The sequence below is a fragment of the Loxodonta africana genome, chromosome 6, assembly GCF_030014295.1.
Source record: "Loxodonta africana isolate mLoxAfr1 chromosome 6, mLoxAfr1.hap2, whole genome shotgun sequence".
NCBI lineage: Eukaryota > Metazoa > Chordata > Mammalia > Proboscidea > Elephantidae > Loxodonta > Loxodonta africana.
In genome coordinates, this window is record NC_087347.1 from 129,472,416 (window position 1) to 129,485,165 (window position 12,750).

A 12,750-nucleotide genomic window follows, 5' to 3' on the forward strand; every position below is an offset into this window, starting at 1 on the left:
TGAAATGAATCACCAGCCCATGATGAATCTGTGTTCACAAAGCTGGTTTTTACTCATGGGTTTTCTTAATGAAGAACAAGTAGAGAAACTTTGGTGGCTACATTATTTGCTGTACTGAGATCCAGTCTACAGTCCCCAGAACAGGGAACAGAGGGGAAGGGGGTCTCTTGGGAAGCAGAAGGGAGACTGTGGAGATGGGTGAGAGCCAATGAGGGGAGCCGCTGTTCTGAATGAAGGGGTGGGCGTGGGGACAAACCTGAGGTTTGGCCGCAGTATGGCATGGGCCACGATGAAGTGTACCTTCTCCAGGTTGGACATGGGTTGGTCTGAGATGGGGCCGTTGAGCTCAAATGCCTCCTTTTCGATGCTCAGCTGGCTGACCACCTTGAGACCCAAAGACAGCAGTCAGGACAGCTGTGACTCCACATTTGCCAAGGAGGATGTCGGGGCTCCGAGAGGAGTGATAGCCTGTTGCTCCATGTTAGGCTAGTGGCAGAGCCGGGACCAGAACTACATTCTCCTAGACCTGGGCTCACCTGGCTCGTGATCCGGGAGGACCTCTTCAGCTTCATGGAGGAGATCTCTTTGGTACCTCTGTCTCTGTGGCTGGGCCTCTGTGGGAGGAGATGGTTCCCAAATGAAGGTGAGCTGGCCCTCACTGGGGGACAGTGGGGTGGCCTGGTGGCAGCTCCTTCTGCTGCAGGAGGGAGCTTAATGGTTCAAGCTCTCATGAGACAGCCATAAATAAACCACTTGTCCCAACCCCCCGCCCCCGGGTCCTCTGCCCACCTGCCCATCGATGTACCCACTGTAGGCCCCAGAGACCTTTGCCCCTCTGCCTTCCCCTCCTTGCCCTTGCCTGTCCCTGCCTCGGGTGTCAGCATGGAACTCCTTGATGGGCTTCTCTTCTCCCTGCTGTACCCATCCTGCCCAAGGCCTCCTCCAGGGACAGCCTCCCTGCTGCTCTTTCTCCCACCCTGGGTGTCTCATGGCCACACTGTCCTGCTATGGATGCAACAGTATCCAACTGTTCAATGGGCTCTGTGGGACTAAGGTAGGCTTGTCCCTGCGTCCCCATGCATGGTCTGGGCTTGGTCCAGAGTCCTTGGGGTAAAGATGACTTAGGACGAGGGGGTGATGGGTGAGTAGCCCTCTGCCTCAGAGCTTTCATTCATGTCTTAGCTTCAGCCACAGTGGCCACACCTGCTTCACTGCCTTCTAGTTCCAGCCCTGACTGTTTTTCCCAGCCCAGCCAGATCTTTTAGTGCCAGCGGTCATCACCTGCCTGACTGGTGGCCACCTCAGCCTCCTTCTTCATGGCCTCATGCTCAGACTGGGGCCTGAAGCCCTCATATCTACAGCTCCTCCCTCAAGTCCTCAGGGTATCCCCCCTCCCATGCACCCAGTCCCCCTGGGCCTCCATGATGCCAGATCTAGTCGTCCTCCTGAGTGCTACCCCACCTCCCTGCATGCTCCCTGTACCCCATCCCACCCATGACACTGATTGCACACAGCCCCTTAGGCTAGAGCAATCCCATCTCACCAAGCCACTGCTGGTTGACTTACAAAGTCACACGCAGGCCCCCATCCCCTACATCTCACTGCATTCACACTTCCTGGTGAGCCTAATCCCCCCTGCCTTCTGGGGAGGCTCACCTGGGAATTATGTGGCCAGAGAAGCAACTGGCCTATTGGGTTCCATCGGCTGTGCTGTTACAGCCTGTGTCTGAATCCTGTTCAGATCAAGCCTAACGTTCAGAGCCAGGGGACCCTCTCCATTAATAATTGCATGAAGAAAAAGTCCTGGGTGCAATCCGACTCAGGAGTTCTGAGCGTGAGACTGAACAGCCCTGGGTGACCCCGGTTCGAGGGTTGGGTTCAGGTCTCATCTCCCCTTTCTTGTCCAGCTTCCCCTAGGACTCAGGCTGGGTTCCGCCCTCCCCTGCCTGCCGGCCTCGCATCACACCTGTGCGGAGCCGCCAGACTGTGGAGGCTGGGTGCTGCCCTCGGCGCCCAGGGTGTTGTGGATCTGCTGTATCGCTGAGCTGTCACGCCGTTTGGTCCTGGCAAAGAGCACCGGCTCCGGGAGGTCCCCCATGAACCTCAGGATGATCCCCCACACGGCCAGCGCAGCCTGGGAAAACGGTAGAGGGTCCACTGGAGACCCAGCTGTAGCACTGCCCCAGGCCCAGTAGCCCGGCTCCTTCCCTGTTCCCTCCCAACCACAGGCTCCGTTCTGGGTACCTCGCAGTCGGCGTCGTCCTCTTGGTAGAGCAGCGGGTGCCGCAGGGGTCGCCGGATGTGCGTGTGGCTGGCCGATTTCTGGAAGTAGGTCGCAGCGAACTTGGGGAAGGTGTACTCAGCCAGACCGTAGGCCTCCTCCTCTGTCTCCTCCACCATGGGGACTGTGTCCAGGTCCACCTCAGGCAGCTGCTTTGTCCTTGTTTCCAAATCCTGGGGGCCGGGTGGAGACAGGTGCAGACCAGCGGGTCCTTCAGGTAACAGTCTGCCAGCCGCTGGCGGGGCGTGCACCCTTGGGGGGCGGGCGGCGGGGGGGGAGACTAGACGGATCTGCCTGGTTATCCGCAGGGGGTTGCAGTTGAGAGACCTGCTCAACTTTTGTGGGTGGGACCGCAGAAGCTCCTCCCCATTTCTCTGCACCGCCAGGGGGGCCTGCGAGTTCACTTTGGCCACCTGCTCCAGCTGCCCCCCCAGAGAGGTCAGGGACTATGAGGGATCCTCCCAGCTTGGCCTGGGGCTGAACCCTGAAATGACAAGGATATATCTTACCTCAAAGCGCGGTGGGGCCTGACCTTCCTGCCCACCAATCATGGAAGGGAGGAAGCCAAACACTTTCTCCACCATCTCGGTGTCGGTGACGGTGTCGTAGATGGACTCACGCTTCTTGGCAGGGGGAGCACTCGGGTCCCTCTGCTGTGCAGCTGGGATGACCAGTGGGCCCTGCATGCACCCATGCAGGAAGGTTACCGCCGGTCTCACCGTGCTCAGGGACAGGCAGGAGGCTGCTGCGCACCTCACAGAAGCTAAATATACCTCCTCCTGCCACCATTAAAACCCGTTGCCATCGAGTCCATTCCGACTCATAGTGACCCTGTAGGACAGAGTAGAACTGCCCCATAAAGTTTCCAAGGAGCGCCTGGTGGATTCGAACTGCCGACCTTTTGGTTAGCAGTTGAGCTCTTAACCACTAAGCCACCATGGTTTCCATCCTGCCACCATTAGTCTAAGCAGATTTTGCTCTAAAATTACAGATTTTAATAGCTAGATGTGACCAGAGAAAAACCAGTCAGGGCTTTACATTCCCAATGGAGAATCAGAGGCCCAGATGTGGGCCCATCCCCATCCCACCTGGTCCCTGAAGCCCTTCCTCAGGCCACCAGGGACCCCAGCATTCAGCTGCACAACCACTGCCAAGGCCCACCCAGTCCATTCACAGAGCATTGCAGCCCCAGCAGAGGAGGTCCCTGGGCTTGTGCTAACTAATGCACAGGTACGGCTGGTTTATAAACAGCCTGGGATCACCCGGGTGCAGAAACCTGCCGCTGACATGTCTGAGCCATCTGTTCTCCTCCTTGCCTGTTCACTGAGCTAGAAACTGCTCAGTAGATGGTGCCTTCCTCCTAGCCTATCACAGCGCCTCAATGAGCCAGGCCTGAAGGAATCAGGCTGAGTCAAGGGCACACCCTGGAGGAGTCAGGTCTTGCAAGCCCTAAATTTCAAAAGGTAGGAATATGTGTCTTGATCAGGGCTTCCAACTGGCTAGCTCCAGTTCAAACCCCTCCTGAGTATTTGCATTTCTAACAAGTTCTGAGGAAATTATACATAAAAATTACCAGGGGATCTTGTTAAACTGTAGATTCTGATTCAGTATATCTGGGCTGGAAATGCAAATTTGCAGCAAAGAACTTGTTAGAGATGCAAATTCTTAGCAGAGGTTGGAATTGGGACAAACTGGTTCGAAGCCCTGGTCTTGGTGCCCTTCCCTACTCTGCCCTGTAGCCTCTCCTATCCTCCCAGGCAATCCCACGGCTACCTTTGGTGTTTCTCTGCCCCTGAGCCTTCATTCTACATTCCAGTAATCGGGGGTCTTTCCACTCCTCCGAGGAACTGTGCCTTCCCAGAAACCTGGCCTCAGTTTTCTGTGCTTTCCAGAGGATGGACCGGCCCTTCCAAGAAACCACCCCCAAGCATGGGCTAAAGGGAGAGGACCCAGGAGCACGATCTCCAGGTTACAGATATAAGACTGTCCTACTTTTCTTGTCTTAAAAAAGTCCGTGCTGGTGTGATACCTCTCCCATGCTATATCCTTCGAGCTCAGGGGGTTGACCAAGTGTTCTTCGACGCCTTGACAGACCACTGCATTAACAACTTTGGACAGGGAGGTGGAAAAGAGTGCCTCTTGTGGTGTCTACATTTCAGCCCACAGGGAGTCTCCTAGTTTGCCTCCTGTATTATTGCTGTGTTCTTGTAGAACAGATTTTAATCACTTGGCTTGAGGGTGGGGACTTTCCAAAGGGGCTTTGCTATCTTGCCCCTCATTCTCCCTGCCTGTTCTTCACATGTTGGCCCCAGTGTACCCCCACCTGCCCAAGAGGGCGGGGACCACCTACATTGGCTTTCCGCCTCCGGAAGCTCCTTCGAGCAGCCATGCCCCGGGCATGAGCCTGGATGATCACCACAGCCCTTCTCCTCTCCTGGGCTGTGCGGCGTATCAGGTAGCCCCGGCACTGGGCCTGCAACCGGATGATCCTCTCCCGCAAGGCCTCATACTGTCTTGCCAGCAGGTGGCTCCGGGCAATCGCTTGCAGGCGCTCAAAGCCTAGAAGGATCTGTAAGGCAAGAGGGGGTGCACTCACGGGAGGCTTGGGCCCTGTAGAGCACAGCTCGGGCCCTTCCCAGAGGGAACAAAGCAGGTAATAGTAGTCCTGAGGAGACCTCACAGGCTAGCTTCAGAGTTACCTGCAAAGGGTTGGTGCTAAAATTTTACACACTTTGAGGACAATCATATTAAGTCAGTTATTACCTGCAAAGTACTTAGAACAGAGCCTGGCACACAAATAAATGCTAAATAGAAAAATAAGCATGTGTTAAATAGCACAAAGAATGAAGTGGTCCCTTGTGGCCACTAACAGAGAATTAGCTTGGCTTTTACATAGGTGACTGGATTCCAGAGACCACTTTTCACACCTGTGAGCCAAGTCCAGCCAATTGGTTGGGACCTAGCACATCTGTGTGGAGGTCTGTGACTGGCTCCATTGAGCTAATTCTTTGGGGGATATTAAAAACAAAAAAGAATGATGAGTGCAAACATCCCCTCAGCCACCGAGTCCCTGGGACGAGCTCTTGTCGACCTCACAAGGACCAGCCCGATGAGGGTCAGGTGACTGTCCACTTCAGGCTGTTCAGTGGGAATGCAGTGTCATGCTTTAGTGGATGGGCCCTGAAGTCATCAGAACTGCATTTGGCTCCCAGCTGGACTGCTTACTAACCGTGCACTCTTGGGAAAATTATTTAACCTCTCTATTCCTCGGTTTCCTTGAAATAATAATACCTATCTTAAATAAAATGATGCATGAAAAGTAAGCAGTCCTGAGCTGCCTTTCTATGCATGTCAGCTACCACTATACCTTTGGGGACATGGAACACTGATGGGCCGCTTCTCAAAACACAGCCTGGCTCAGCTCTGCTGCCATGGGTATTGCATGTCACAACCAGTCAGGTCCGTGATAAGGCAGGCTGTCAAATGATGCCTATGGGGTAAGTTTAAGGTTGCCCTGGTTCATTTGTGTAGCAGACAACCATAAGCAAGTGCCTGTGGTTAAGAAAAAAATTAGGAAGAAATGCTTGAAACAGAGAGTAATCCATGCATTACCTTATTTTGTTGCCTTCGAATTGGGAAAAGACAGCCATGATCTAATTTCAGAGGCAGGACCCCTCGATGCCATTCTAGAGATGCCCAAAATTGTGCAGGAGGACAGTTTGAAGCCCACAAACCATACAACCTGAGACTATGTTAAAAAGAGTGTGTGGTGGGAAAGGATTGCTTAACAGGTACTGGGTTTCTGTTAAGGATAATGGAAACATTTGAAAATAGATGGTGATGATGGTTGCACAACATGGTGAGTGTAATTAATGTCAGTGAACTGTACATGTAAAAATAGTTGAGATGGCAAATGTTTTGTTGTATAGATTTTAACACAAGATTAAAAAAAGGCAGCGTTTCTCAAAGTGTGGTCCCTGGATCAGTAGTATCAGCACCACCTGTGAACTTGCAAGAAATACAATTTCTTGGGTCAGAAACTTGGGGGAAGGGCCCAGCAACCTGTGTTTTACCAAGCCTTCAGGTGATTCTGATGTGTGGTCTTGTCTGAGAACCACTGAGTAAGAACATCTCACTAAGACAGTGATTCTTGGTCAAGAGAGGGTCCCCTGGGGCATATGCCAGAATTTCTGGAATTAGGGGTACAAATGGCACATGTGGTTTGAAAAAGCCCCTTTAATGATTCTGATCTCCTCCCCACACCTTACCTACTTTGAGAATCTCTGAACCAGGCATGAATTTTAGCATTAAAAGCAACTTCTCATGTGTTATGGATTGAATTGTGTCCCCCCCCAAAATGTGTGTCAACTTGGCTACGCCCTGATTTCACGTATTGAGTGATTATCCACCATTTTATGATCTGGTGTGATTATCCTGTGTGTTGTAAATCCTAATCTTTGTAATATTAATGAGGCTGGATAAAAGGCAGTTATGTTAATGAGGCAGGACTCAATCTACAGAATTATGTTGTATTTTGGATTAATCTCTTTTCAGACATAAAAGAGAGGAAAGCAGAGAGACAGGGACCTCATTACCACCAAGCAAGAAGAATCAGGAGTAAAGTGTGTCTTTTGGACCCAGGGTCCTTGCTCTGAGAAACTCCTAGACCAAGTGAAAATTGATGACAAGGACTTCCCCCAGAGCTGACAGAGAGAGAAAGCCTTCCCCTGGAGCTGCTGCCCTGAACTGGGACTTTTAGCCTCCTAAACTAAAAGAATAAATTTCTGTTTTAAGACTTCTGTTTGTTAAATACTTGTGGTATTTCTGTTATAGCAGCACTACACTAGATAACAAAGACACGCAAAAAAAGAGAAAGTAAGCACACATGAGTGTGTGGGATGCTGAGGTCTAATTATTTTAAACACTGCATGCCACATCTGTTAGTGACTGATCCTTCCTACCTGTGATCTCACATTTAAATAGACAAACATTTTAAATTTGCTTTTTATTGAACAGTGTGATCCCCTGCTCCCGGACCCAGCCTCTGCATATGGCTTTCTCACCAGCTTGAAATTCCTCCGGGTGCTGAAGCCTCTCCAGTTGGCCTGGAGGGTCACGGCAGCCCACTTCTGCCTCAGGAATTCCTTCCTGGAAGGGAATGCAAAGCATGGAATAGCCTCTGACATTTCAAAGCCTTAGGGAAAAGGTAATAAAAGCCTTAGCCTAAGGGGGTTAGAGGGATAAGGAAATGCTGGGGAAATGGATACATACTTCTTTTTCAGAAGCCTGTGTAGACCAAGGGAACCCTGGTGGTGTAGTGGTTAAGTGCTACAGCTACTAATCAAGAGGTTGGCAGTTCAAATCCACCAGGCGCTCCTTGGAAGCTCTACGGGGCCTATAGGGTCGCTATGAGTCGGCACTGCCTCAACGGCACTGGGTTTGGGTTTTTGGTTTTACAGACCAAAAGACAGACGGCCAGGTTACCCAAAAAACCAAACCTATAGGACAGAGTAGAACTGCCCCATACAGCTTCCAAGGCCGTAAATCTTTAAGCAAGTAGACTGCCACATCTCTCTCCAACGGAGTAACTGGTGGATTCGTTCCATAGACCTTTTGGTAGGCAGCTGAACGCTTTAACCACTGTGCCACCAAGACTCCTTCATGGCCAGGTTAGGAACATAAAATCTACTATCAGCATCTCAGTTTGTTCCTAATATTGCATTTGTGAATGAAGACAGTCCAATTTTTAAAATAATTTTTAAAATAATCAGGTACATCTTCCTCATTCCCTCCAAAGATCTATGAAGCGTTAAAAACCATTTTCAAGTTTTTATTCCTTGACTGGCCTGCCTTGTCTCACCACCAAAACCAGAAACTAGGCGATCATTCCAGGTTAGAAATCCCAGGACCCAAACCCCTCTCTGGGAGCAGGTCAAGGCAGGAAGGCACCCCCGCCAGCCCAGGGGCCCCCAACTACCTGGAAATCTCCGTCAAACTCTGATCTCTTCTGCTGGGAGGAATGTGGGGTGGACATGGAGGGATAATCGGGCTTGCGAGGGGAAGCAGAGACACGCAGGAAATTGTAGTACATATAGATACATCTTTCATTTGACACTTAGTTGAGTTTTCTTATCATTTCTAATAACTGTTTTCAGGGAATTTCCTTAGGTTTGGAACAGTGGCTCTCAATCATATTAAAATCTCCTAGAGAACTTTAATATTTTTTTTTTTTTAGGTTCCACCGTAGTCTAATTAAGTCAGAATCTTTGCTGACGGGGTCTGGAAAATATGTGTGTGTGTATATATATAAATATTTGGAGTAAACACACACGCACATTTAACTCCCTAGGTGATTCTAATATGCTGTCACAGTTGAGAAACACTGGTTTCCAAGGTAGACAATTATATCATCTGAAAACAAAGATAATTTGGCATGTCTAGGGCATGCGAAAGACAACGAATAAGGAAGACCAAAGAAAAATTGATGCCTTTGAACTATGGTGTTGGCGAAGAATACTGAATATATCATAAACTGCCAGAAGAACGAACAAATCTGTCTTGAAAGAATCACAGACTGAATGCTCCTTAGAAGCAAGGATGGTGAAATTTTGTCTCGCCTACTTTGGACATGTTATCTGGAGGAATCAGTCCCTAGAGAAGGTCATGCTTGGTAAAGCAGAGAGTGAGCAAAAAAAGAGAAAGGCCCTCAAGGAGAAGGATTGACACGGTGGCTGCAACACTGGGCTAAACACAGCAATGATTGTGAGGATGGCACAGGACTGGACAGTGTTTTGTTCTGTTGTACATAGGGTCACTATGAGTTGGAACTTACTCAGTGGCACCAAACAACAACAGGCAATTCTAATATGCAGCCATAGTTGAGAACCACCAGTTTCCAAAGTAAACAATTACATCATCTGAAAATAAAGATAATTTGGTAATGTCTAGAGAAATTTTTGTTGCCAGGACTCAGTGGTGGGGAGAGAGGGGTGTGGTTTTGTTATTGCATCTAATGGGTAGAGGCCAGGGATGCTGCTGAACATCTTACAATGCATAGGACAGCCCCCACAACAAAACTTATTTGGTTCCAAGTGTCAATAGTGCTGAGGTTGAGAAATCCTGATTTATACCTTCTCTGTTATTTTCTTGTCTAATTTCATTGGCCAGAAGAGCAAGAACGCCATTAAATATCAATGGTGAACACATCTGGAAGATAGAGTTGATATACTTTTATCTATTTCTCCTGCTAAGTACAACTAAAACCCCTGAAAATTGTGTATAAAACAAACATAAGAATATTCTAAAAGGTGTAGAGAAGAAAGAAGACTGGCTGGGGACCTTAAGACCCAAGGAATAACACAGCAGTAAGTTCCCCAGATTTTCTTTTTGTCTCATTGTCCCAGATTGGATAATGGAGATGCTAGCAATCTAGAAATACCAACGGGCGCAGACAATAAAAGTTGTAGCCCAAGGGAGGAGTGAGAACTCCCAACCACACCCAGCAGTAATAAGAGGCCTCTACCCATCTTGGGTGTTAATAGAGGCCGTGTGGGAAACCTATATTTCTACCCTCAATTGGCAGTAATGAATGGTAGCCCACTTATCTTTTCAGAGTAGTGTCAAAGAAAACCAGTTAAAACAAGAGGTTTAATTAAGACCTATAGCCTCATAACATAATATTTAAAACGTCCAGGTTTCAATCTAAAATCGCTCATCATACCAAGAACCAGGAAATATCAACTTGAATGAAAAAGACAGTCAATAGAAGCCAACACTGAGATGATAGAGATGTTAGTTATCATTAAAAAAAGAATGCTTCAATGAGTAATTACTAACACAATGGAAAGAAATTCTTTTTAAGTAAGAAAACGAAGATATAAAGAAGAGCCAGATGCATTCATTAAGGGTAGGGTTGCACAGCCAATTATTATAATTGTTGTCAATAAGTTGTACACCTATAAAAAGTTGAACTGTCAAAAGCTGTGTGATAGACATATTTACAACAACAATAACAAAAAGTAGCTGCTGAAGCTGCTTATATACAAACAAAAGCCTCTTGGGATTTGGATCCTTGATTTGGAAGTTTGGGGTCATGGTTTCATGGGACATCCCAGTTAATTGGTCTAGTTGTTTAGTGCTTCTGTTCTACCTAGTTTGTTGCACAGTTCCTGTGGTCTTAAAAGCTTGCAAATGGTCATGCAAGGCACAACAATTGATCTCTATTCACCCGGGGCAACAGAGGAAGAAGGAGAGTCAGGAATAGGTGAAGGATATGGAATGCATGCCTAATTGCCTCCATGAACAACTGCCTCCTTTGTCATGAGACCAGAACTGGACAGTGCACGGCTACCATTACTGAACATTTTGATTAAAGATTCCATGGAAGAATATTAATCAAAAGAGGAAAAATGCAGAACACAATTTCAAATTTTTATGGACTCCAGACTTGAGGTAATCTTTAAAACAAACCAAAAATATCACCTGAAGCCTTCTTAAAACCAAACAATTGTTTAGCTTAACTGGTAAAAAATGTCTGCCTCCAGCATTGTGCTCTTTTAAGAACTATTCATATGGGATCAAAGTGACAACAGCAACTCAAAATACTAGACAGGAACCTTAGGAGGCAGTGAGTTTATGTTAATGGGGAGGAACAACTCAGAAAAGGAGGGTGAGAATAATTGCATAACTTGAAATATAATAAATGTCACTGAATTGTACATGTAGAAATGGTTGAATTGGTATATGTTTTGCTGTGTATATTCTCAACAACACCACAAAAATAAAATTAAAAGAAGGAAGAGCCAAATAAAAATTTTAGAACTGAAATATAGAACACAATAACTGAAATTAAAAAAACCTCAATGAACGGGTTCAACAACAAAATGGAAGAGACAGAGGAAAAAATTGGTGAACTTGAACATAAAACAATAGAAATTACCTAATCTGAATAACAGAGAGAAAAGAGACTGAAAAAAATGAACAGAGCTTCAGGGACCTGTGGGACTGTAACAAAAGCATCAGAGTCCCAGAGTGAGAGGAGAAAGACACAGGGCTGGAAAGACACTCAAAGAAATAAAGGCTGAAAACTTCCTAAATTTTGCAAAAGTCATAATCTACAGATTCAAGAAGCTGAGCAAATTGCAAACAGGATAAAGCAAAGACATCCACATTAAGACACATCATAGTTAAACTTCTGAAAACTAAAGACAGATGAAAAATCTTGAAAGCAATGAGAAAGAAACAACACCTATAAGGGAAAAACCATTAGAACGATGGCAAATTTCTCATCAGAAACCACGGGGAGAATGAAATGGTACACATATTCCAAGCACTAAAAGAAAACAACTATCAACTCAGAATTCTATATCCACTGCAATATCCTTTAGGGATTAAGGGGAAATCACGACATTCTCCGATGAGAAAGCTAAGAGAATTTGTTGTCAGCAGGCTTACACTAAAAGAATGGTAAAAGGAAGTTCTCTTAACAGAAGGGAAATGATAAAAGATGACACTTCGGAAGGAAGAAAGAATGTCATAAGCAAAAACATGGATAAATATGATAGGCTTTCCTTCTTCCCTAGAGCTTTTAAAATTATGCTTGGAAGTTAAAGCAGAATTCACAACATTGTCTGATATGGCATACCTGAAGCTGTGCCTCTTTGAACAGCAGCATCAGAGGCTTGATACCATGTATAGACTGCACTAAAATAATCCAGTCAGCCAATAAACAAATAAACAAGCAAATAACAATAAAAACTCTCAGAAGAGGGGGACTAGTATCCACAGTTGCTACAATATATTATCAACAATGTCTAGATTCCAACAACAAAAAATTGCAAGTCATGCAATGAAACATAAAGTAGAAAAAAAGCAGGCAAGAGAAACTTCCTGTGACAGTGACCAGAAGTCAGATTTAATAGAAAAAGATGTCAAAGTAGCCGTTAAATTTGTTCACAGAACTAAAGATAAGCATGATTAGAGAAGTAAAGAAAGGTATGATGACAATGTCACATCAGATAAACCAAACCCATTGCCATGGCATCGGTTCTGACTCATACCAACCCTATAGGACAGAGTAGGACTTCCCCATAGGGTTTCCAAGGCTTTAATCTTTACAGAAGCAGACTGCCACATCCTTCTCCCTCAGAACAGCTCTTGGATTTGAACTTAAGCCTTTTGGGTTGGAGCACTCTAACCACTGCACCACCTTGTCACATCAAATAAAGAATATCAATAAAGAGATAGAAATTATTTTTTTAAAAAGTTCCCGATGGAAATTCTGGAGTTGAAAAGTACAATAACTGAAATAAAAATCCACTAAAGGGGTTCAACATAGATTTGAACTGGTAGAAGAAAGAATTAGTGAACTTGAAGATAGACTGACAGAGATTATGTGAGCTGAAGAACGGAAAGAAAAAATGAAGAAAAATGAAAAGAGCCTCAAAGAAATGTAGGAGACCATTAAGCAC

The 12,750-nt window shown here is 46.5% G+C and overlaps 1 protein-coding gene across 1 annotated transcript in view; it reads right to left on the minus strand.

The window, feature by feature from the left end:
• MYO7B (myosin VIIB) overlaps positions 1–12,750 on the minus strand; it is a 105,867-nt gene that overhangs the window by 25,819 nt on the left and 67,298 nt on the right. Inside the window, exons 17-23 of the mRNA XM_064287456.1 lie at positions 7,345–7,429; positions 4,632–4,850; positions 2,791–2,961; positions 2,245–2,454; positions 1,967–2,134; positions 537–614; positions 257–384 (exon numbers count right to left, since the gene is read on the minus strand). Of these exons, the coding sequence (XP_064143526.1) occupies positions 257–384; positions 537–614; positions 1,967–2,134; positions 2,245–2,454; positions 2,791–2,961; positions 4,632–4,850; positions 7,345–7,429 (1,059 nt within the window). The remainder of the gene's footprint in view (positions 1–256; positions 385–536; positions 615–1,966; positions 2,135–2,244; positions 2,455–2,790; positions 2,962–4,631; positions 4,851–7,344; positions 7,430–12,750) is intronic.